Consider the following 26,428-nt stretch of genomic DNA (forward strand, 5'->3'; position numbering starts at 1 on the left):
GTCTCCCCCACTATCCCCACCTAGGCTGTTCCTCCTACCCCTTCATGTCCCCCACTACATCACCCTTCCCTCAACCCCTATTAGTCTTTCCCACCACTCCTCCTTTCCTATCACAACTACCTACCCCTACTACTGCCTCCCCCCACTAATCCCCCCCTTCCCCACAACCCCCACCTTTCCCACCACCTCCACTTGTCTCACTCACTACCCCTTCCCTCCCCACCACAACCCTAACCTGTCTCCCCCACCATCTCCTCCCTCTCCACCAACTCTAACCTCTGTCTCCTCTCACATCCCCTCCCTTCCCCACTATCCCTACCTTTGTCTCCTCCACCATCCCCTCCCTCCCCCACTATCCCCACCTCTGTCTCCCCCACCACTTCTCCCTCCCCACCACCCTTGTCAATCACACTACCCCTCCCTCCCCACCAACTCAAACCTCTATCTACCCCACTATCTTTTCTCTCCCCTCCTTCCCCTCTATCTACCCCACCATCTTTTCTCTCCCCTCCCTACCCCCTCCCCACCAACTCAAACCTCTATCTACCCCACTATCTTTTCTCTCCCCTCCTTCCCCTCTATCTACCCCACCAACTTTTCTCTCCCCTCCTTCCCCTCCCTCCCCCTCCCCTCCCCACCGTCACTGGGTGCACACACGCAATCGTCTCCTAACTCCAAGACAAAGGACACACTTAACCCCTTCTGTACCACGACCTCTTTTTCTTTTTCATTATTCTTCCTATTGACAGACGATTTTATTCAGCTTTGGGGAGACCTGTCGTGGAGAAAGGGGTACTCTTTCTCTCTCTCTCTCTCTCTCTCTAGTACTACTACTACTACCACTATCGGTACTACGATCACTACCACTACAACTACTACTACCACCACATCATCACTACTACTACTACTACTACTACTACTACCATCACCACCACTACTACTACTACTAATACCACACCACCACCACTACTATCACTACTACTACTACTACCGGTACTACTACTACTACTACTACCACTACGACTACTACCACCACCACCACCACCACCACCACTACTACTGCTACTACTACTACTACTACCACCACCACCACCACCACCACCTCTACTACTACTACTACTACCACCACCACCACTTCTACCACCACCACTACCACCCACCACCACCACCACCACCACCACCACTACTACTACAGGTTCTACAAGGGTTCTGACACAGCTTCAAGACAGAGCATACGAACTACTGCCACCAACTGTACACCTCACCACCCTCTAGCACTCATACCCACAGCCCTAACCAAACACGCTAACCAATTTCACCATTCACTTCTTCTAAATTCTCCCTACGACGAGAGAGAGAGAGAGGGAGAGAGAGAACATTTACGGTATTTGCATCGTTAATGATCCTTAAGTTACTCTACCTGGATTTTGAACTAATTTCTTCCATTATAAGAGAGAGAGAGAGAGAGAGAGAGAGAGAGAGAGAGAGAGAGTGGGTGGCGAGATAATGACTATAAATTCACCCTAACTACTTCATAAAGTCTAGACCCACATTCTCGTCGGTTAAAGAAGATCCCTAACACCTTTTCCTAAGCGATTTATTTCTCTTATTACACTTTACTCTCCTAGTCTGTGTTGTATAAATCCTTCAAGCATCGCCATACTCTGCATAAATAACGTACAAAAAGATAATAGCCAGTCAAATCCAAGAATAAATCGCTACTGAAGAGGTGTTACGGAGCTTTCTTAACAGACGCGAATACGAGTCTTATCCTAATTACATTATAAAATACTAAAATCGCTCTAACTTTTCCCAACTTACATTTTGCACGGTAAAGGTTAAAATGAAGGTAGAAGAAGCAAGAGTGGAGACAGTGATCCCTACCACCATCAACATCATCATCATCATCATCATCACCATCTTGACCTATATTACCCATCTAAATCACCATCATCATCATCACCATCATCTTGACCTTTTTTACTTACCTAAATTATCATGATTATCTTGACTTCTTTTACCCATCTAAGCCATCATCATCAACGATTAATTACCGCAATACAGGTGAGATGCAGTTAATAACCAGGTGTTGACAGCAAGAGAGTCAACCCATCTCAACCTAGACCACTGATTCTCAAAGTAGGGGTCGCGGGAGGAATTTTGATGGGTCTCAGGAGCATGGAATAGGCCTAATGGTTTCAATGTATTATATTTACGCAATTAAAATCGTAATCATCCTTATTAAACGATTAGCATATTCTTAATAACAATAGGCTATATACTGGATACTCTCTCTCTCTCTCTCTCTCTCCATTTTTTTTGTACCCTGTGGGCCGCGAAGTCTTGAAACATTCCAAATAGGGTCACACACTAAATAGTTTGAGAACCGCTGACCTACACTAACTGGATAAAGAACCATCCACTGTTAAACACCAATTATTACAGCAAGGGTGTCAAATGGATGAAAAACAGACTGACGGAAAGCTGGGTGGATTTGGACAGTGCAAACTCCATGTCACCCTACCCCATATCACACTACCCCATGTCACCCTACTCCATGTCACCCTACCCTATGTCACACTACTCCATGTCACACTACTCCATGTCACCCTAACTGGCTAAACGACCTGTAATTGTTAATGAACAGGTGGAAAAATGGCATCAAGACCCAGTTATCAGGATAGCACAGACAAACACGTATGGAACATGTTTTGATACAGGGGAGATACAAGGTGGAGAAATTGTGGAACCTGATTTACTGTAATTGGAACGAGGACTATTACTACGGCACACGTGTTGGAAGGTGGGTGGGTGGTGGATGGGCGGTAGTGGGTGGAATGCATGATGAAGGGATTGACAGGGTGGGTGGGTGATGGGAGGGTGGAATGCATGACGAAGGGATTGACAGGGCGGATGGGTGGTGGGAGGGTGGTAGTGGATAGAATGCATTACCTGAAGGGACTGACAGGGTGGGTAGGCGGGTTTAATTGGGTGGTGGGAGGCTGGCAGTGGGTGGAATGTATAAAGGAGACTGACAGGGTAGGTGAGTGGATGTAGATGGGTGGTGTGTGGGTGAAAGTCGGTGGAATGCATTACCTGAAAGAGACTGACAGGGTGGCTGGGTGGGTGTAAAGGGGTGGTAGTGAGTGGAATACATTATTTGAAGGGGACCGACAGGGTGGGTGGGCGCAGGTGGGTGATGGGAGGGTAACAGTGGGTGAAATGCAACTACAGTATATGATTAATCGGATTGAAGACATTAACTATCTAACCCCTCCAGTTCCACGTCTCTCCTACGCTGAATCATCTAAGTGGCATGGATAAAGTTAAAAATAGTCGTCGGATTGAAAGGACTAGCCACTTGTCCTGACACTTTCTACAGTGTATACATCACCGGTCTGAAGGTGCTTGATTCTAGAGTAATTTCTTAAGTACTGTACAGTAGGGGTTTATTACCTTCAGACGATTTTCCTTATCTTAGGGGAGACCTAAGGGATTAATGAAAGCTTAATCTAACCCCCCCCCAATAACGGGTGTGCTGATAGTGTTGTTAAGAATGAAGAAATTGCAACGGTATTGACCTGTTGCATAAAGACTGGTGGAGCTGGGGACTTTATCAGAGGGGGCGACTACTGGCGGATTTACCTTGCAATCCCCTGACGTATTTCTTCGTTATTTGCAGTCTTTTGACGTATTTCTTAGTTAACTGCAATCCTGTGACGTACTTCTTAATTACTTGCAATCCCGCGACGTATTTCTTAGTTACTTGTGACGTATTTCTTAGTTACCCGGTACTTGCAATCCTGTGACGTACTTCTTAATTAGTTGCAATCCTGTGACGTATTTCTTACTTAGTTGCAATCCTGTGACGTATTTCTTAATTACTTGCAATCCCGTGACGTATTTCTTAGTTACTTGCAATCCTGTGACGTATTTCTTTGTTATTTGCAGATCTGTGACGCATATCTTAGTTACTTGCAATCCTGTGACGTATTTCTTTGTTATTTGCAGATCTGTGACGTATTTCTTAGTTACTTTTGCTATTACCAGATTCTTTTTTTTTTTACTCGGAAGACGTGAAAGGCTGCATGAGGACTATGAATAACCCGTCCACTTGAAAAAAAAAAAAAAACTTTAAGATGAAGAAAATGGTGAAAAAATGTATAAAGAATTAGATGAAGAAATTCTGTTGTTACAATTCAATATTCAAGATGGAGAGATGGCAATTTTTGATCAAGTTAAGGTGAAAGGAGTTTATTATTTTTTCTTTTGTACCGGTAACCCTGCATGACGTTCGAGACAACAACGGTGTACAGCAACCCAGACCGCCTGACAATTTCTTCCTACTGTCTCCCACACAGCCTCTCCTTCCACCTAACACTGTAACCTCATTTTTTTTTCCTTGTATCGGATTTTGCACTGTATTCGAAATGGCTGTGGAGATTCCTCCTTGGCGATATTTTCTGCACATTACACCTCAGTATACGGTACTTTTATATGTTGTTCATGCCAATTATGCTAAACTAACACAACTAGCATACCTACATAGGAATGTTATGGTGAAACGTGCAAAACTAATCTCCGAGGAAGTACCGATATATACTGTGAAGCTTCCTATCCCAACTACTCGTACAAGATGGTCCTTCAGCTGACCTTAGTAGCCTACCTACTGCAAACTGTGTGTGTGTGTGTGTGTGTGTGTGTGTGTGTGTGTGTGTGTGTGTGTGTGTGTGTGTGTGTGTGTGCCGTATGTAAATATAAATTTTATATAGCCTATATATATATATATATATATATATATATATATATATATATATATATATATATATATATATATATATATGAGAGAGAGAGAGAGAGAGAGGTTGACCTGAATATCTTGGGAGAGCACATCGTACAAGGGTAATAAGGGAGGGGGTGGGGGATTCCTGGAAAGCGCTCGCTCTCTCTCTCTCTCTCTCTCTGGGGGGCGCGGTAGCACAGTGGTAGCGCGCTGGACTTGTGATCGGGGGATTGCAAGTTCGATCCTCGCCCGGGCTGCCGTGCCGGGAGGGGTAGCTCCCTCCTGTAACCCTAGCGGGGCTATATAGTCCAATACAGGGCTTAGCTCGGGGGAACTCCATTTCTCTCTCTCTCTCCTCTTCCTATTCTATACTAATCTCATTCCCCTACCACTCCTCACACAAATAGTAATTACGGTACTGTCTACTCTCCTTCACTAGCTAATGCATGATACTGTGCACAGTGTGGTGGAATGTAATTGACAAGCGGGTGGAATGCAAGTGGTAGCTAATGTTTACTACAGCCGTGACCAAAAGAACTGTACCTATATCTCAGAGAACAACAGCCCACAGGTTAATAATCGCTTTTACCTTAGTTGAAAAATAAAATGGATAAGTACTTTGAACAAAGATGCTCTGAATTACGACTTAGAAGATTGTGAAAGGCCTTGCACGGAAGCAACCAATGTTTCAAGCAGAGATTAACTGGATAATGCTATGCAAACATGACAAAGGCCACCTTCAATATCCACACCCACTACTGCAGTGTTCTTGGAGAAAAATAAATAATTATCTGTGAGTGAGCGGTTGTCCTCAGGAGTTGCATCCTGGCTAAAACCTGTTCTGGATGGAGGGCAAACCACTGTAAAATATCATTTTCCTAGTATTGCATAAAAAAAAAAAAAAAAGAGAGAGAGAGAGAGACACACACACACACAAATACTGGCCCCTGCCCCTCCTCAAGAGTTACCTCCCCTTATGGGGGAGTGAGGAAGTCCCACCCTGCTTAAAACTTGGTCCAGGTGAAGGTCTAACACTGTGCAAAATTGTTTTCCTTGGTATTCAGAAAGAGAAAAAAAAAAGTATACTAGCAATGCCCACGACTTCCAGGGGCAGATCCCTCCCTGTTGGAGACAGACCTCAGAGGTCCTAACTTGGGTAAAACCTAGTCCAGGCAGAGGTAAACCACTGTGCACAATTTCACTTTTCTAGACCAAAAAAATTACACTGGATACCGGCAATGACCCCCCCCCTCCCTTCCTAGGGGCACCCTCATGGGGTGGATGAGTCCCACCCTGCCTAAAACCTAAGTTGGCATAATGTCTACCACTGTGCAAAGTTCTGTTTCCCATGGTAAATAACAATAATACATGTAATAATGTTGGAAGAACAGAAGTCAACGGTGCGAGCAGTTAAAAGAGTTATCTGTGAGGAGCATGTGGAGTCACATGGAGAGAGATTGGCAAATGAGGAAGTGAAGATGCACTGTGGTTTGGATGTGGATGTGATAGGAAGCGTTAGGAGAAACACAATGAGGTGGTTTGGCCATGTGAAGAGGATGGAGAGTAAGAGACTGACAAGGAGAGTGTATGTGAGTGAGGTGGATGGGGGGAAAGGCAGGGGGAGGCCAAGGATGAGATGGAGGGATGGAGTGGAGAGGTTTATGAGAGAGGGGGGTGTGAGCTGGAAGCAGGGCAGTGATTTGGCAGGGGACAGGGTGACATGGAGGTGATTTGTTTGTGGTCACCCCTTACAGGATTAAGGCGTCTGGTAATAGACAGGCGTGTAATAATAATAATAATAATAATAATAATCTTGCCACACATACTGGAACTGCCAAAAATCATTGGGGACCACCCCATCTATGGGAGACAGCCCCTAAGGGATTTCACCCTTGTGAAAACCAGGTTCAGAGGACTATGGTACCACTGTGCAAAACTTTCATTTTCCTAAGTTATAAAAAAAAAAAAAAAAAAAAAAAAATACATACTGGCACTCTTCCACCATCAAGGAGGCTCATCCCATTTAAAACCTGGCTCTAATAATTTACCACTGCATTTTTTTTTTTTCTTTAAAGAAAAATAATATCCCCTTCCCATGGCATGGACCTCATCTTGCAAAAGGGCTACAGTGACTAGATTCATTTTTCACTATATGACTGAATACTTGTGTTTATCTGAATCTTCAAAATGCAAAACTACCCCTATATATGAGTCTTCCTACTTATTCGAACCTCTCAATGCAAGGTAATGCCCAGCTGACCCCGATACTCAGCGTTTCTTGACCATCAGCCTGCTCACCATACCATCAACTGCAGAACAACTCACTACTTGGCTTTGCATGCTTATACAGTACTCATATTAGGAAGTGTTACCTGGTATATTATTTCTGCAGTAAGTGCATAATAAGCGGTGTTATTTCTGTTGTAGGTACAGTACGGTATAGTACTGTGCTTTCACATTTCATGAAGCTAATAAGTTGACAATCAAAGTTTGGAAGGTTTGTTACTTTAACACACTGCCACTTTGTTCAAATCAGCATTACCCGCTACCATACACAATTCACGACACTGCTTCATATCTTTATACTGTACTCAGATAATGAAGTGTGTTATTTCTGCTGTAAGTGTTTAATGAATGTTGTGCTGTTTCTGTTGCTGGCAGCTCTGTACTGTAATTTTTCATTTTGTTAAGCTGCTGACAACTTAAGTCCAACATATTATGAAATGCACAATAACCTCCAACACACCAAGACCTGACCTGATCTAAAACATCTACATAAAACACCTTATCACCATAGCCACAAAAACCCTCACCAAAATCTTCAGCTCTTCCTGAACTCACAACTAAATCCCTAATACAGTGTATCTGGAAGAATGCAATCATCATCCCTGTACAGTCAGTCCTCCCCTAATGCGGTCTGCTGTAGCGCGATATTGCTCTAACGCAGCACGATTTTGTGGAAGGAAATAAACATTCTAACATGGGCACTGTTAGCATAAAGTGGTAATTTGAACTGGGCAGGCTGTGATGCGGTGTGAGTCGCACAGCCTCATGATACTTGACGTCATCGCCCGCCAATCACGCTTCGCCTTTCCCGCTGTCCCAGCCACCCAACCAATCAGGACCCCCCTACCTACCTCCCACCTCCCGCATTCCCCACTCAGCCCACTCCTACCCAAACCATGCTCCTCAGCTTGCCCCGTGTTGTAAGACTTTGAAGGATTTTACTGTGTGTTCTCCCCCTCTACTTCATCTCTGGTGACGTGTCTGCTCTTCTCCTCACATAAGGTACAATACATGTAATTAAAAAAGTCATATTGACCTAATGTATTATTTATAACCATATTAATGCTTTGAAAAGGTTTAAATAGGGGAGTACCAAAAAAAATTTCACCACAAGGGGGGAGAAGTGGAGTTTGGGCAGGGGTGTGAAAGGAAACGGGTTTTCAAGAGTCCCTGTAACACGATACAGTATTTACCTAACGTGACGTCGGTGCAGAAGCAAATACCCACGTCAGGGGAAGGACTGACTGTACTCAAGACAGGTAGCAGTGGCAGTTGAGTAACTGCAGTGTGTTTAGGCTAGCTGAGCAGACCCATCAACTGCAGGCCCTACAGGGCCATCCTATGCAATAAACCAATGTTCCTATGCAATGGACAGTGCCTTGCCAGAGTGAGGCACAGGGTAAGACTGTGGTTTGGTTCCCAGACGGATGCCACATTTGCATCTCTCCACCCAATTATCGAAGGACCATAACAGGCTCCACAATACCCTGTTGCTTAAGGCAGGTAAATCACCTGATGGTCCTTCACTATACAATATACACCAATATACAGTCACGACTCGGTACGCGATGGGATTACATTCAGCCTATCACATAACAAATTATAAATCAATATCAATTTAACATGGGTTCAATGGAGATACATTGGGAGTCAAAAGCTATGTAACCTAAAATGTTAAAAAACCTCAACCTTTTAGGTTTGCCCTCAGCATCACCATGCTGTCCACTCAGGTAGCATCCTTGCCAGACTTGGAAGTCTAGTTTCCAAGTCACAAGTTTCAGTATTTCACACACAAAAAGTTATCATTCCACTTCATATTGCACACTGCACTAATTGTTGCACACTTGCAATGTTATCTGGTGATTTCAATGATGTTTCAATAGCACTGCACACGCAAGACAGAATGAAAATGATCACAGTGAATATAAACACTAGGCGGCCACCTTAGCTCACACGTTTGACTATCGGCTTGCATGGATGGCACCGCATAGCCTATGCATGGGATTATCATACCCAGGCCCCACAATCATTGTATAAGTGAATTCTGCAATCATTAATCTGAAATTGGGTATAACCTTTTCTTAATCACTCTATCGATTCACCATGTACAAACCGATGTATACCGCGTTGTGGATGTATTTGTTTTGCACACCATCTAAAATCACTATTTAAATTAAAACCAACATGGATTGTGACCAAAGTACTCAACTGCCACACATCTTTCTAAGTTGATCTAACTCATTCTTAATAGCTTCAATAAGAAACAACTCCCTTTATGATGCACAACAGAAGAAACAATCATAAACAAAGTTTCTGACACAGTATCTAGACATGTCCTGATGGGCTATGCAAAATTTTTTTAAACACAAATTTGGAAAACAGACACAAGAAATTGATGGACAACTTCTCTGGCACACAAGACCAAATACTCTACCAAAATTAAAGTTGCAATTTCAAAATACTACCCAATGGTGTCCCACAGAGTTCATACCTTTCATCTTATTTCTTAACCTGGTAGTAGGTGTTGGAAACCATTATCCATTTACTTCATGTGGTGCTGCCTACTTCTTCCTTCCTCTTTCTCATTCTATCTCTGTGTTTGCCCTCCTCTCTTCCTACTTCTCCCTTTCCTTCCTGTCACATTTTATTACTCTTCTTTCCACTTCAGGATACTCTACACTGAATGAAAAGCCAAAAGATTTCCTGTAACCCAAGAAACCATTTACAACACTTCATGGTAATCATATAATAAAATTATGGAGTGAAGTGGAGCCTGCTGTAGTGCCACCGTCAACTGGAAGGCGTGTTTCCATCCAGGAACCACACCTTCACATTTTTCCCTGCTTCACTGTGGTGAGGCACTGTCAGCAGCAGGGGAATATCAGTTCACTGCACGAGACAACCCTACAGGGCAGCTGCTTGCCTGCAGTTGATGGGTCTGCTCAGCTAGACAGACTGGGGTTGATCAACAATTTCTTAACCTTTTCTTCCATGAACTACCAAGCCCCTCTCCCCTTCAGTAATATTTTTGTCCTATAATGTTAGCCTTGCAAAGCTTTGTGGTACTCCAAAACACAAGAAGTAGCTCAGCTCCAACAGTTTCTATACTCACTTGAATACTGCTTTACACCAAACAGAATTATTACTAAATCAACCACAGCTCACTTCACTCCATATAAACAAGAATCTCAAATACAACCTCAAGTCTCCCTCTTTAAGCAATCACTCCCACTGGAGAGACACCCTAAGTTCTAGGACTTACTTTTTATACACACATGACCTTTCTCAATGAGCAAGCAAAATCAGTGCACATTCACCTCATCACTCAATGCCTGAAAAACATTCACAAAAACTACCTTCAGACATCAGAAGGATAGCTGTAAACAACCTGTAAACATTAGAACAATAATAAATAACAAGTTGGGCCCAATCTTAACAGCCATAACTATGTAAAAGCTCCAAAAAACACAAAACAAAGCCTAGCAAATAATGCAATGCACAAAGGCCACAAATGCAGATTACTTATATATATATAAAAAAAATATATATATCAATTACTGACCAAACAAATTAGCGGGGCACACAATTAACTGCTACAGTTAAAGATCCATCCCACCCATCTAATTTTATGTTGCACCACTTCCTCTTCACAATGAAAGACGCTTAAGACAAAATGAACAACCTCCAAACACTCCACAAAATGCATCAATAACATCCCTCCTCCTCCATCCAATACTATACTTCTCATGCACAAAGGCTACATAAACACAGCCACCACAGCCAACAACAAGCTCCAGCAAACAGCATCCTTCATAAACACCACCAGACATTCCCCCCTCAAAAATTACCCTACCCAGAGAGACACGAGTAGCCTAAACCAAGCCAGACTACAATGTGGCCATCACCATTCTCTGCTCCAATACCGCAGCAAAATACAACTCACTAACAAGTCATTATGCCCTCACTGCAATACAGCCCCCTACACCACAACACACATCAACTTATGGTACCTCAAGCACCTCACTGACACAACAAATAGATTCCTTCAATATAAGCTAATCTCAAAAAAAAAAAAAAAAAAAAAAAAAAAAAAAATCTTGCAGTGGCCCTTACAGCCAAAGTGGCAGGCCTAATGCAATCCAATGGGCTTGTGTCCAGATGAGCCTGGGGTTAGCACAAATTCAAATTTTACAGTGATATACAGTACTGTTCACTACGTTCGTAGCTACTGTAAACTGTATATACCGTACATTTAAGTTGTACAGTACTGGACTGTACAATAATGAAAACACAAAGTAGGGTACGAATATAACGTACCGGTATATACCTGTATTGTAACGAACCTGGTTTCATAAATTACAGTGAATACTCTGCTGAACACCTGATTTAACAAACTTTTAGGCTTAATCTCATACTGTTCCCTTCAATTTATTTACTATATAATCCCTTCAGAACCAGGTAGCTCTCCTTTGTAAAATAAAATCATCTAGCTACAGCAAGAATAAACTATGGCAAGAATAAACTAGAAAACTGTTTTGTCACTGGACCAAAATAGTTGATGTTACAATATGTTAAAATGAAGTAAAATGTCATCATAAGTTTTACGAGATATGATAATTGCCACTGAGGTTATGTCCACAATGTTTGAGGCTGATTCTGAGTTTCTGAGGGTTTTCTGGAGTAGCAGAAGGAGGCTGAGGATCAGTAACCCTGGACTCATGCAGGACAGTACCGTACCTTAAAACAATGTCAGCACCTCAATCACTTTTGGTCATTCTCTCCTGGCTGGCTTGAACTTCTGAACAATACACTGAAGTCCTCATAATGTCACCTATTCTGATGTTCTTTCTGGCCATTAAGTTCACAAATAAATATGGAAAAAGTGCTTATTAAAATTCCATTTGTATCTTTAATAATGGCTCCAACATGCTTGCATGTGTCAGCCTTGGTCACCTGATAGCAACTCTCCATGCTGCTCGATCTCTGGCAGCCTCCCTATTTACTCTCTTATCCCTGAGGTCACAATCTATTACCTAATCCCAGGTCTTTTTCACTCTGACTCTCGCAACCCTACCCCTGATGTTCACACTTCTCACCTTCTGCTGCCAACAGTCATCCTCCATCCTCTCAACATGCCCAAACCATCTCCTCATCATAACACCAATAGCTACACTCCACTCCCATCCTTCCTCTCAACTCTTCAATCATAATCCAAGCCCTCCCAGGCCTCGCATTCAAGGACACACTACATATCCATCTAATCGCAGTCATTTCCATATGCTGAGCCTTCTAATATGCTCTTCCTTTATTGCCCAGGTCTCACTACCATACAGCATTACACTCTTAACACATGCTTAGCTATTAAACTTCCACTGATATCTGAAAAGCTAAAATATTGGTTTCATCCAGTTTACGGTACCATTTGTGTGGTAAAGTTCTGATATTTTTATATACTGTACATCCTGACCTGTAATAAGAACTGAGAGAAGTAAAGCTTGGACCACATCGGAACAACAAGTCAAGAGTGAAGCAGTGGAAATGAGTTATCTGAGAGGAGCATGTGGAGCTACAAGGAGAAACAGACACATGAGGAAGTAAAGGAGCATTTACTGTTGCTGTGGATGTGCTGCCTAGCATTAGCAGTACCTTGAGATGATTTGGCCATGTGGACAGAACAAAGAATGAGAGACTGACTAGGAATGTACTATATGGTATATGAGTGAGGTGGGAGGAGGGAGGGAAGACCGATGTTGAGATGGAGGGATGGGGTGGGAAGGTATATGAGAGACGGGGGTGTGACTTGGAAAGAGGGCATATTAATGGCATAGTAAAGGCTGATATTGAGGTAATTCATCTGTGCCCATCCCTTTCAGGATTACGGCATCTGGCTAAGCTACAGGTTATCAGACTGACTGAAATAATTTCTAAGTGATAACTGCTGCTAAGGCAATGTATATTTCTAAGGTTGACTCTGAAGGCTTTACAGATCATCCCTAAGGAGATGGGGGCCAGTAATCCCTAGGCAAATGCCTTGAAACACCATCATTATTTAAAGCACTTTCGGTCAATCTTTTCATGTTAAGGTTTTAATTTCCGAACACAAAAAAGCTCTTCAATACCTTATATAAACAGTAAATGTCTTCTTTTACAGCTTTGAGTACGCTTAACTTTCATGTTAAGATGCAGCCACTGTTTTCTCAACTGTTCAACTCTATCCACAGGCTAGAAAATACAGTGCATTCTCAAAGACCTAGCAGCTCCTAAGAAAAGCACAGCAGACATTACAAATAAGCATTTCAACACTAATACCCACCACCCATATACTCAATGTATGCTGGGGCTGTCTGAACTAGAACTGATATGGTATTAGAGGGGGTGATATTATGACTCATCAGAGATCCTATGGAACAACAGTTAAAACTGTTTTAACAAATTTGAAAACATCAAACCTGAACCAGAACTGTTCCCTGCCAGCCTGGGATCAATATGATGTGCTTTTGGTCAACATTCTACTACTTAAATACTCAGTTTCTACCTCTCCCACTCTACTTCATGCTAGGATGTATCAGTTTTACCCTCAAAGCATCACGTGCTTTCCTAGTTGAACGCCACTCAGAGTCAGTATATTACACCATACTGAAGTATTGGGTACATATAATCAACTGACGTGTTTTACTCTTCAAGGATGAGGTACCAGTACAGGTATTTCCCCCAGCTGAACAAAATTACAGCATCTGGTGGTAGCCTGAACAAAACCCTTAAGTATGCCAACCATCATTTAGGTGCAGTAGTTACCTATTTACTTGTACTTGTATATCATCCTGTTCTGTAGTTTGTTTTATCCTATAGTTAGTAATAACTTTGCCACAGCCAATGATTAACTTAATACTGCATATAGTAAAGGACTAATGCAGCTACAAAATATTATGAAGCAGTATCAGAGTCCTGTACTTATTTTCCATTCCAAACAAACAGTAAGAAACACCATATCATATAACAAGGATTGCCTCTTCATGGTATCATATATCTTTTGGTACAATAATCATCATGCAGGACTGGTATACAGAAATGTACTTTCCATTTTAAATATACTGTAAAAAAAAATCCACTACTCATGAATATTATGCAATACAAGAATTACTTCTTGCCAACATTTTTTTGCACCAACGAATGCTTATATTCCATTTCACCAAACCTTCCATTAGCCTACTAAAAGCTGTTGCATATCTATGTTCATCCTGACTACTGTATTACTTCACCTACATTAATACTATGAAGGATTCTTTCACAAACAACATGTAATCTGATTACAGACTCCAACTAATCAGTGAGAGTATCAAGAACGATGAAACAGGTGGCAGAAAGTAATAGTTTTGGATCATAATAAACCAGAGCTTGCAAACCTGTCAACCAACAAAGACCGAGTACTGGCACAATATTTAAGCTCATCCACTCATTCACGGCATCTATAACAACGAAAGACACATCGGTTCTGATCTATAGCATCAGTACATTCACATTTCACTACTAAATAACCTTGGGGTGAGTTTTTTCTTCAGGAAATGGGCGGGGATCTGATCAACTAACCTTGCAAGTGGTCCCGATCTCTTGGCTTTTGCGCTTAGTATCTTCTCCACCACTTGAAAGTTGCCATTTCGGGCAGCTTCTAGTAACTCGGCGTCCTTTCCCATTTTATTCTATTATCTAAAACACATTTCTGGACTGTTCATGGAATATATGCACTCTAATCCGTTAAAAACATTGATCAACAGCAGCCATCACTGACAACTGACGGTGCTGCCATCTGGAAGCAGAAGACCTTGCCTTTCGGTTCACTGTGAGACATCTACACCTACAAAAACTTACAATCGAGAAAAAAAAAAATTAGACTCTCATGTTCCTTTAGATGGTTGTTAAAAACGTTCACTATTGTCACCAATAATTATTTTTAATTTCTGTCGATAAATTATCCATGTTCTCAGATGTTATATTATTCTAGAAAGTCACCTATGAAGGGATGTGTGGCAGCCCTCTGTGGTGGAGTCCAATCAGCTGATTATAGATGTAAACAGACGCAATACTGGTGGCAACTTTCTCGTGTTTTACTGTAATTACTAGGTCTTGGTGTTATATTTATGACCATGTGGCGATGAAGAGGATACGTGCATTAAATGTATACTCTGTTCTTGTGTACTTTGTCCCGTTTATCGTGGCTGGGACCTTGAGTGCAAACACATCCGGAAGATACTATTCACCTGTATTGCTGACAGATGAATTTACGACTGAATTTACACCAGGGAATGGGGAAGAAGTGGTACCGGCAGATGATGCCGCCATAGATAAGTTCTGTGAGGAAAAACATGGTAAGTATTGTCTATGCTCATTTTTTTATATAGCCTAACTGTTGAGTTACGCTGTTTTAAGCTAGCTTAACTTCACCTGTATTTAATGTGATATATGGCCTTATAATTAGACAGATAAACGTTATCTATTAATAATTGATCGTCAGTGTCAAATTAAATGAAGAATATGTATGAATAAATGTAAATATAACCGAGTGCAAAGATAAAGTTTAAGTGACAGGCCAGCTGTCATTCTCACATGATCATGATTAGTTGCAAATTAGAGATGGAGACAGCCTAACTTATGCCTTTTCAAGAATTTTTCTGTGAATACTTACGTAAATGAGTTGTGCTGTAATGGCCAACATTGTAGTAAGGGAAGAATATACTGTATAGGTCCATTAAATTTGTGATATGTCATGTCAGAGTAGTTTGCAAAGCTAAGCATTTATTTTGGGGGGAAGGGCAATTCCTGTAGAATTCAGGATAGTACTTAGGGTGGATCATGAAGGATGCTGTATGTCTGAAGATGTTAGATGGCTGTGGTGGTCATGTGCATAGGTCTGTGTAGTACTGAGTGGTGGAGTATTGTCAAGGCACCCTGTATAGTGTCAAGAAGTTGTTTGGCGTCCTTTGTGATAGGGATAATACTGCCTGTAGGTAACATAATTGTATGGATGGGATGGATCAGGTAAATACAAGGTGAAGCATACCCCTAGAACTAGGTGATCCATCTCTCCCTTGTCACTCGGCAACACCTTCACATTGTAACGCTGGTTTATTCAGTGAGTGGCTGAATATCCAAAACTTTTCTCAGCTCTCTCTCAAAGTCCAAATCCTGTGACAGGAGATGGCGGACTGCTGTGATGGCAAAAAACAGCCATCCTGGAGAGATACTGTACAGTTACAATCATGTAGGCTACTACTGGTACACTGTTTAGTACAGATACAGTAATGAGAGTTGGTCTTAGTACATTCACTAGGAATAGCTGGCTAAAGGTAGCACTGGTATATATTATAGACCCTCACCAGCGAAAGATGTTTGAAAAACAAATGAATTAATTTGGTGATTAAGCTATAGGACTAGTTCTGATACTACATGAAAATCATCTTTTCATCCTGTCAGTCTAATGATGTATACTCTTGCTATTACCCAATTTTATGATTTAGATTTGGGTGAATCTTTCATTCTGATGGAATGTAGACTGTTTCTGACTCCTTCGCTGCAAGATGGTTTCTCAGAAGGAAATTAAATTGTTTGGAAGAAGCCTTAATTAAACAAACTGTATGTCATCATAGGGAAAAGATTAAAAAGTGCACATATCAAGTGCTATCCAAAGCCATAAAAAGGTTACCAGGTTTATCAGACTTTGATATCAGTTTGGAGGACAGCCATCTCAATAGCCCAACTGATAACCTAATCATGCCCAAAAAATTGTTTATACCGGTATTTCTTTGTTGTGGGATTTGACTCCTCTGGAATGAAGAGACAGTTTCACCACAGTACTGTACCTATCTAATGAAATATGCCATATGTTTTGACCTTTAATGTCATTTTGTTGAATAAAATCATCTGGCAATTGCCAGAATAAAATCACAGATCTGTCCATTGTTTAGGATGTGTTACAATAAACAGTCACTTGGCAGGAAATATGGTAGGTCTATATCATAGTGTTTCAGAAAATGTGTGAATGTAACCAGAGAATTGTGAAGGTGTGAATAGATGTAATATCCCTTTCTCTTGCAACTCTGCTGATAGTTTACTTAGTTTTTTACTTTCCTGCATTTGTTTCTGAATGTCACCCCCTCCCCACACACACACACACACACACACACACGTACCCAGTACTGTAACGTAACACATTAGCTGATCAAGGACGACTGGGAGACTAAGATTTTATGCAGACTGTATTCATACAGTTTACTCAGCTGAAGGATGCACTCCACCGTTAAAGAAGGCTAGTGGGGTTACAAAGTTTGAAAAGCTATTTTGTTATTCAAAATTGACAGAGTTTAGCTAATGTTGTGTGCTGTGTTTGCTACATCTTAATTGTGCCTTTTCTTTCAGAAAAAAGACTGAAAACTAATGAGACGACATACTCCTTATTAAATGACACTCACAAGATATTTACCGTCCATCATCGTACCATTGTGGCCATCAATATTACCGACATTGACAGATCTACTATGAATTTCTTGATAGTCCAGGCTCACTCACAGAACAAATATCTCATTCTCACTCAATCAGTGTAAGTAACAGAAGAATGATGCTTAGAATTATGCTTGCACACTGTACAGTATTCACTTTCATCTCTTGGATATTACAGAAATCACCTCACTAAGATACAGTACCACTTTACATATTGTGTTCTGGCAACTACTGAACTGTATTATTTGGCTGATAAATGACTTCAGTCACTCAGAGAAGGAAGTATTATGTTCAGTAATTTCCTCATTATAATAATTACAGCTTGCCTATTTTATTTTGACTTATACCAATCTATTTCATATAGGCTACGGTAACTGAGAAAGGAACTTATACTCTAAAGGAGATATGGTAATACTGATAATGGTGTAGTGCAATGTAGTTTAATACTGTCAGCAAAAAAATAGATAATACTGTACAGTGCAATTTTTTTTTCTTTTTTTTTTTTCTTTTTTTTTTGAACTGCCTAACTAGTAAGGAAGAACTGTGTAACATACAGTAATGCAGTACTGTAGGGCATGCATTGAATTAATAATGAGTTATATGAGACCATTACTATTGTAATCAGTCTTCACTTTAAGGTCTAGGATGTATGCAGGCCAAGTGTGATTTCAAGTATAACAACTCTGATTTTTTTTTTACTAAGGGGTTAAAGGAACAAAATAATAATAATAATAATTTAGAACTCCAAAGCAATGTATCACTGGCAACTTTAAGTTAAAAAAAAAAAAAAAAGTATTAATTTAGCAGCATCTTAATAATATACCCGGTAACGCCTTTACATGAGGACTAACTGCATGGCATATTGCGTCATATTCTAAGTGGGTTTGGAGATTTCCTAACACCTTTTCCATAGTGATATATTCTGTACATTACACCTTAACAACCCCTGTTATTGATGCAAGCTAGGTTGATATAAAAAGAGTATAAGTAACATATGAGAGGGAAAAAAAAAATGATATAAGTAACATATAAGAGATTGCCAGGGTGTAATATAAAAAATAAATTGGTAAAGAAGTGGTGATATAAAGCCTCCAATGCAACTTAGTACATAGTCTATTGTGATATGATGTGGTGTTGCAGGCACCCAGAGAGAGATGCATACATCAACGCCACAGACCCTGGGCTAGTGGTTTTGTCTGAAAACTTTAGCACTGGGCCATACTGCGCCAATGCTCGAGTTTACCTTGTTAACTGCCACAATTCCAAAATCACCGTCCTCTTCATGGTCCGCAACTACACATACAAAGGTCAGGTTCAACATTTTCTTTTACTGGTACTATTGCTGTTCTGCTACCTGGATTACAGTATGGATAACACACAGTAGTACTTTACAGAAATCAGTATCAGTCCTATACCACATTAGCTCTCTATAATACATTGAATTGTGTAGTACCAGTATATGTTACTTGCCAGCAAAGCAGAACAGTATAAAAATGCCATACATGTCATTCTGTTCATGAGTGAGACATTCAGCTAGAGAGAAGAAAGCATTTACTGTAATGTAACTGAAGCAGCTCTGATACTTTTGAAATGGCATACTTGTACATCATGAAAAAGGTTCATTTTGTCCTTTGCATTTCTTTACTTGTTGCTGCAGTTGATGTGTGAAATATTCATCTTATTCAGAAGTCCTCTAATTTGGACTGAATTATTATACTTCCATACCTCAAAGGCATCTGTCAGGAAAATTTCCTGATCCACAGAACCCATCCCAGGACGGTACAAAGCCAAAGATATACCTGAGCCATTCCTTTATGGGGTCCCCAACGTCCTAACAACAAAAATCAGCTATCGTACTGCTCTGATGGTTAACACGAAAGAGGATGAGACACAGAGAGAATTGACCTATGAAACTTTCCTCACATATATGTATGAACGTGACCTGAGTGAAAGCAAGTACTGGGACACACTCATTGCCACCAGTACACTTGAGGGAGTACACCACAATGGAAAATCTGTGAGTATCCAACATTCCTCCGTGTATAGTACTTAGCTACACTTCAGTAGGCTACATAACAGTCAGTTTACTTTGTGATCAGCTATACGGGGTGGTCCATATATAACACTCTTCCACACCACTGTGCAATTTCTCATGTGTTGTGGGGAGTCTGCAATGTCCACCCTGAATCATTAATTCATATCCTACTTCCACTGCCCCACCCACACCTATACCAATAGATTTCTCTCTCCCCAAAGCGAGTAAGATACTGCCAACTGATTTTCTTGCAAAGCACTTCTAATGGACCACCCAGTATTTTAGTATTCTTATGTTCCAGAGTATGAAAATAAAAAAATTGCAATAAATTTCCTCCATCCCAAACCTTTTACACTGCATAGCTGGTGCTGGAAAGGAGTCCTTTTATATGGTGGCGCTGATATAAATGTGCAGTTCCAGTGCCCATTTATACAGTTGCCCCTCGTCTCCCTCACTACAGTATTTCCCAAAAGGAGGGTCATGGACTGTAGGAGGAGGCCAACTTCAGCCTGCAGTCTACTGGTTTCACATTTCAGCTGAACCTGAGGCTATGTGCATTACTACTGCTACTACTACTACTACTACTACTACTACTACTACTACTACTACTACTACTACTACTCGATTGCTATACTGGAACACACACTATTATCCCATCATTTCCAAGTTCCTAGGATTCATGTTATTTGATTTTTGCATAACTAAATCTTGAGTCCAGTGGTATATTGAGTTAAAGCACTTCATCCAGATGTGGCCCATAAAGATTCATTTCCAAGGGGTGTCCATGGAGTTTATTGCTTACTGTACATAGAACTGCTCAGGGAAAAGTGACTGGGTACTTTCACCATTAATGTCTGAATTAAGTAGCCTAGCACTGGGCCGTTATTTTCTTGATGGTGCAGTAAAGGAGTCTATGACAGATAAATAGATACGGTAGCAGAGCACCAGTAATCATCATCATGGTGTATCTGCCTGTCTATCTACTGCCAGACGTCTCAATCCCGTAAGGGGTGGCCACAAACAAATCGCCTCCATGTCGCCCTGTCCAGTGCCACTTCACTGACTTGCTCCCAGCTCGCACACCCATCTCTCATATACCTTTTGGTGTATGCCCTTGTTATAAGCAAGGGATTAGTTCTAAGACGTCACAAGCATTTTACACACAACTGCTAAAGTGAAATATAGGAAGCTAGCAAATCAACATGTTAGGTATGAACAGAACTTTTATACAATATGCATTTTAAAAAAAATATACTGAGGACTCAGTGCAAAAATAAATAAATAAAATGTAAGAAAATTACCGGTACTTTTAACAAGAACTGCCTCTGTTATGCAACACTCCTAATATACTATCTATTTATCTATCTATCTATCAGTTGCCACATGCCATAACATGTAAAGGGTGGCCACAAAAATCACTCCACATCACCCTGTCCTCTGTCATTAGGCTGCCATCCCTCCAGCTTACACCCCCTCCCTCTTCAATCGCTCCACTCCTTCCCTCCATTTCATCCTTGGTCTCCTCCCTCCTTCCCCCTCCACATCACTCACATACACTCTTCCAGTCAATCTCTCATTCTTTAATCTAATATTGTCCCTACAATTTGTGGTGTGTGACACAGGTGGGGAAGCGTTCCAACAACAACACAGCTGAGCAGCTGAGTGACTGGTTTGTGTCGTACTCAGGGGTAGGCGCTGTTATCACTGTTGTTGTATCCTTCAATAAGTCACGTGGCTCTCTGTACTCATCAGCTGTTTCCTATGGTTGTGACTTCATTGATGCAGAAGAGTACAGGTGCACCAAACTAGGTCAGTAAGAGCTTAACAACACATACCATGTATAAGTATGATGTTGACTGAGATGAGTAACTAGAAGTATGTAGTGCAATATACAATGCATTCAAGTGAACAGCATATCATATACAACAGTATGAAATATATACAGTGTATGTACAGTAAATGTCAGTTACTGTATAAATGTGTTGTATTTTTTAGTAATAAGAAAAAATCAACATGCAGTTTAATGCAACATAATTGCAGTTATAATTTAGTTAAGATAACAATGAATTGTACAGTATGTTGTTAGCAGTACAAAGAAACTTCTGTAAATCACCATATCTAATAATACTAGCATATTATTAAATCTGAGATCATGAAGAGAAAGGCATATCCCCTTTTTTTTTTTTTTCCATCTTTTTTTTTCACATAAAGATGATAGATAATGAGACAAATTCTTCCTTTCTACCATGTTCGTAATTTTGTATGTAAAGTGGAATGACGTCTAACCATTTCCTATCATCACAAGTGTTTAAGACCATCATAAATTGGTGGCTTGCCTACATTATCAGTTTTAACCCTTCATTTCAATGGTGTCTTTTATTTTAACACATTATAGTACTGTACTTTCACATGATTTTACCGAACAGTTTTGTCAACGTATAGTATGGAAGGATTTCATATTTCACTAAGGCTATATAAAACCCCTCTTATTAAGTAAGTGTCTCCAAAACTGCATAAAATCATCTGGAGTTAGCAAGAATATAATGAAAAGTGCATTATTGTATTGAAGGGGTTAATACTACTACAGTACATGCATTTTTCTTACCTTTATGTTGTGGATATGCAGTCAACCCTCTGGCCAAGATGTTCTGTGCCTCGCTGGTGTTCATTGGGATTATCCTTCTCTTCTTGGGCCACCGATGGCTCAACTTCACCATGTTCACCTCGGGCTTCCTCTTCTCGTGGTGCATCCTCTTCTTGCTCTTCGCTCAAGCATCTTCAAACAACATCACTGGTAAGATGAACAGACTTTACCTTCTTTGCCATTACTGTCATAATGCTTCATCTGTCTGTCTTTGTCTGTCTGTCTCTACTTATCTGTCTCTCTATATACCAGAAAGTCTACCTGTAGTCATACACAGGAACAATCTAGAAATTATACCTTCATGCTGAAGAGGTTAATAAGACACTATACATTATTGAACCTGAAGACACTAATATCCCTTTCCCTCTCTTCTTTTTTTTCTGTGAGTAGCATTAGGATAGGACGAGGGGGCTGTGTTTGAGGACATTACATGACTTGAAGGGGTTTAAGTGGGCTGTTTTTAGGTATCATATGGTTTGAGGGTTCAGTTTCATTGTATTCTCTTCCTCCCTTCTGGTGAGCAGTGCTGGAGTTGGATACTGTATACTGGTGGGGAGGAGAGGGGAAGATTGCTTGGTTCAAAGGGAATTTTAAAAACATTTGGTTGAAGAAGTTAATTTCTGTGTCCTTCCTTTCTCACAGACAGCACTAGGACATGACATGTTGGTTGGGTGAGTGCAGGGTGGGGGACATGTGTGAGGGTAATGCATAGTTTTGAAGGAGTTAATAATTATTTTGTTTTTCCCATCTTCCCTTCCCAATGGCAGCACTGGGATGGGGCACATTGGTAGGGGCCGTGTTAGGGGGCATCGCATGGGTGGTCATCTGGCACAGGTTCAAACGGCCCTTCCACTCGGCCCTCATCATCATCATACTCTCTGTCATCTTTGTGGGAATGGCCATTACCTTCTTCCTTAGATGTGAGTATGGGTTTCTGTTTTGTTGTGTAGAAGTTAGAATACCCTTCTTTGAGTGATATCCTTCCATAGAGTCATCCCCCAAGAGGACTGAAAGTTTTTAAATCACATTATGCCATCGAGTGAAGAAGGCTGGCCATCTGCCCTGTAAAATACTAGATTATTGTGGCCTAGCCTGAGCCCTACACCTCAAAAAGGGTATTACAGGATTTTTTTTTTTTCTCCTGGACAGTTCTGAGAGGTAATCACTGAGGTTTTTATGACAGAGTTAGTAACCAAGTTTTGTGCCTTGCTTTTGTACGTCTTCATTATTGAGAAATGTAGATATCTGTAACAGAAGTTGATAATCTTTCTGTACCAAAATTTCAAGAGAAAAGTGTGTCCATATACCTTAATCTTACAAAATATTGCAGATAGTGAGCAGTACTTTTTCATACTTTTTTTTTTTTTGTTCAGTGGTCTGCCTTTTTTTTTTATTATGCCCTTATTATATTACTATAGAATTCATTTTTTTAGTAACAGTAACAAAGAACTTATACATCTGTCATCTTAACATGTAACTGGTGAAATCAATAGTGTGCCATCATTTTAAAGGGAAATATGAAAACACCCCATAGCCTTTTTTGTTCAGTCTTTCACATGAATAATGTATTGTAGTTATTCAGTATGGTTGCATATATATATAGATAGATTGATAGATAGTTAGATATAAATATTACTTTCATGAGTGTGTGTGTGTGTGTGTGTGTGTGTGTGTGTGTGTGTGTGTGTGTGTGTGTGTGTGTGTGGTTGAGAGGATGTGTAGTTCATTGTGTATATTTTTGTGTCAGATGCCGTCTCACCTAAATCCAACATGGCGGCATTTGTGGTGTTCCCAGCAATCTTCGCCATCATTATCATCGCTTATGCCATCATCAATATTAAGAAGGTATTGGACACACTCCCTTAATAATACCATTATCTGGTAGGTAATGTGAAGTGCATCTATACAGAAAAGTACCAAAAAAGTGTGTGAATATGGTTAGTCCTTTGAATAGAGCTATAATTCTTGGAGCTGAAATGGTGAATGAATGAGTATGGGGTCCTTTTCACTGGCCATGCTGTGATAGTCCTCCCTCTATCACACTTTCTCTTTGCTTGCCCTCTGGACTCTACTCCATAATTATCATCCTTAGGTTTTGTGTGTGTGTGTGTGTGTGTGTGTGTGTGTGTGTGTGTGTGTGCATATTTTGTGGGGGTGGGGGGTCCTACTTACCACACTGAAATAGTAAACAGTTGGATTTGGATAATGCCAATGGTTAGTCTACCTATAATCCTTGCCTTATCTTTTCTATCACAATTTTTTTCCTAACATCACACTTTTTCTTCATAATCCAGAATACTTGCCCCTTTGAATCAGTTTCCCTTCCTCCAGGCTTTCTTTCCTTTCAAAAACTTCATTGCAATACCAAGGTATTGCTTTCAGTTTGGGAAATGAATGAATGATGAGAATGAGGGTTATGTGGATAAAAGTGCAGCTGTTATTTTTCACTGTAATAATGCTGCTGTATTTTTTCATTATGTGAGATTGTAATTTAATATATTATACTACCAGTCATTAAAAGTTTATGTTCAGTTTTTATGAGAAGTTAGTTTAGAATATGTAACTTTTGACACCTTTTTCTTTTGCCCTTATTCAAGCTCATTACAGTCCAACTTTTTGTCTTGTAAACTGACTACACAAACTTTACACAACCTTAATATTACTAATTAATGTCTGTGCTTTCCCAGGTGCACATATTTTCGTGTGCCATGCTGGGGTCTTATGCATTCATAGTGCCACTAGCGTTCTACCTGGGGTCATCGCTAACATACATCGTCATTAACGTTATTTCCCTGATGACTGTTGAACACTACTCTCATACGCTTGGTTACCCACCCTTCCAAGTCTGTGGTAAGGGAGTCAGTAGCAGTCTTTAATTTTAAACTGAATTACCTGTGCTTATGTTTGCCATGAAGAGGCTTATTTTAATGATAATAATGTAGCATATGTTAAACAACGAAGTCGTTGGATTGTAAATTTGTTAGTGATGACATAGTTATGATGTAATTTTACATTCTGGTCATTGCTACAGACATCATCCTGCTGTGCTTGTGGGTGGCACTGTTTGCCACTGGTCTGACATACCAACTGTACCGGGAGCGTTCCAGCCCACCCTTCCACCCACCTAACCTCACTTCGTGGCAGGACACCAAAAAGACTGTCAACTTTGTCTTGGATACCGTCCTGTCCTGCCTACCTCTTGACCCCGACCCTGGTGGTGCTGGGATAGAGGACCGTCCCACATGGCTCCTACGGGTCACTTACACCTTCAGGCTCATTAGGCGCCGCCTCCTGTGCATTAAGCCTGATCTGTCTGATTCTGGGTATCAGAGTTTCCAAAGAGTGAGGCAGATCTCACGTTCATCAGAAAGTCTTTCGGGTAACAACTCTTCAGACCCTACCCAGTCATCCAGGCTCAGCACATTTAAAACCAGAGCCAGGGAGTGGGTGGAGAAGATGAGAACCCGTTTCAGGAGGAATACACATGAGACGTTAGAGGATGTGACAGGGGAGCATGAAGGGGAGGAGGATGAAGCAAGGCTGTTGAGTGATGAGGCATGAAACTCATGCTAATAAGTGGAGGCCATATTGTGCTGTCAGTAATATTTTGCTTTACTTCAGGCATTTACAGCTCAAAGTTGTGTTCTGGTGATGCCCCTCATTTTGAGTGATATATGAGTTTATTCCACAGCTCTTTTTCTCAGTAAGTGCTTGGTACAGTTTGGTTGAATATAACATATGTTGAGGTAACTAGTTCACTGCTAATTTGAGTAAATAAGATGCAATTGTAAAGCTAGTTAATATTAGTGAAATGCCATAGGCATGTATATGACCCGAGTAGGAGGGTAATTGATGATGGTGGGTATTGCAATGGCTGTGTATTAATTATGTTATGTACTTATCTTAAAGTTTGTATTAATAATCCCTCTTTTGGCTAAATGTTATATTGTATATTTATTGGTAGTGCTAAGTTGTTTCAGATTCTCGTCTCAGAGTAGAAATTAGCCACTGTAGTTTCAAATGTTATCTGATTTGTACAAAGTAGTGTACATAACAGAGTTCTTCAAGCTTTACTTTGAAATTTCAGCAGTGGAATACCAGTCCAGTTATACTATTGTACAGTAGATTTTTATGCCATAGTCATGAACATTTCTTTGTTCTGCAGTTAAGAGAAAGCAAGTCAATTTTT

At 40.6% G+C, this 26,428-nt stretch overlaps 2 protein-coding genes across 2 annotated transcripts in view; one reads left to right on the forward strand and one right to left on the reverse strand.

Annotated features, from left to right (window-relative positions):
- The window catches only part of LOC145391845 (uncharacterized), a 225,188-nt gene extending 210,428 nt beyond the window's left edge, over positions 1–14,760 (reverse strand). The window contains exon 1 of the mRNA XM_080266333.1: positions 14,657–14,760. Within this exon, the coding sequence (XP_080122459.1) occupies positions 14,657–14,760 (104 nt within the window). The remainder of the gene's footprint in view (positions 1–14,656) is intronic.
- A 402-nt stretch (positions 14,761–15,162) lies between these two features.
- On the forward strand, positions 15,163–26,184 carry LOC145391895 (transmembrane 7 superfamily member 3-like). Its single transcript, XM_080266393.1, has 10 exons — positions 15,163–15,432; positions 17,480–17,660; positions 18,701–18,867; positions 19,324–19,577; positions 21,218–21,404; positions 22,222–22,389; positions 23,007–23,159; positions 23,987–24,084; positions 24,927–25,089; positions 25,271–26,184. The coding sequence occupies exons 1-10, from the start codon at positions 15,219–15,221 to the stop codon at positions 25,798–25,800; spliced, it is 2,115 nt and encodes a 704-aa protein (XP_080122519.1). The 5' UTR covers positions 15,163–15,218; the 3' UTR covers positions 25,801–26,184.
- The last annotated feature ends 244 nt before the right edge of the window (positions 26,185–26,428 follow it).

Source organism: Coenobita brevimanus, chromosome 20, assembly GCF_032717465.1.
Source record: "Coenobita brevimanus isolate Jiangsu-jjx chromosome 20, ASM3271746v2, whole genome shotgun sequence".
Classification (NCBI taxonomy): domain Eukaryota; kingdom Metazoa; phylum Arthropoda; class Malacostraca; order Decapoda; family Coenobitidae; genus Coenobita; species Coenobita brevimanus.

What these genes read in the sequence shown, in the direction of transcription:
- LOC145391895 (XM_080266393.1), top strand. Translation starts at nt 15,219, where the DNA reads ATGAAGAGGATACGTGCATTAAATGTATACTCTGTTCTTGTGTACTTT. An exon ending in GTACAGGTGCACCAAACTAG is followed by an intron (nt 21,405 to 22,221) that starts GTCAGTAAGAGC and finishes GTGGATATGCAG; the next exon opens with TCAACCCTCTGGCCAAGATG. An exon ending in CCCACCCTTCCAAGTCTGTG is followed by an intron (nt 25,090 to 25,270) that starts GTAAGGGAGTCA and finishes TCATTGCTACAG; the next exon opens with ACATCATCCTGCTGTGCTTG.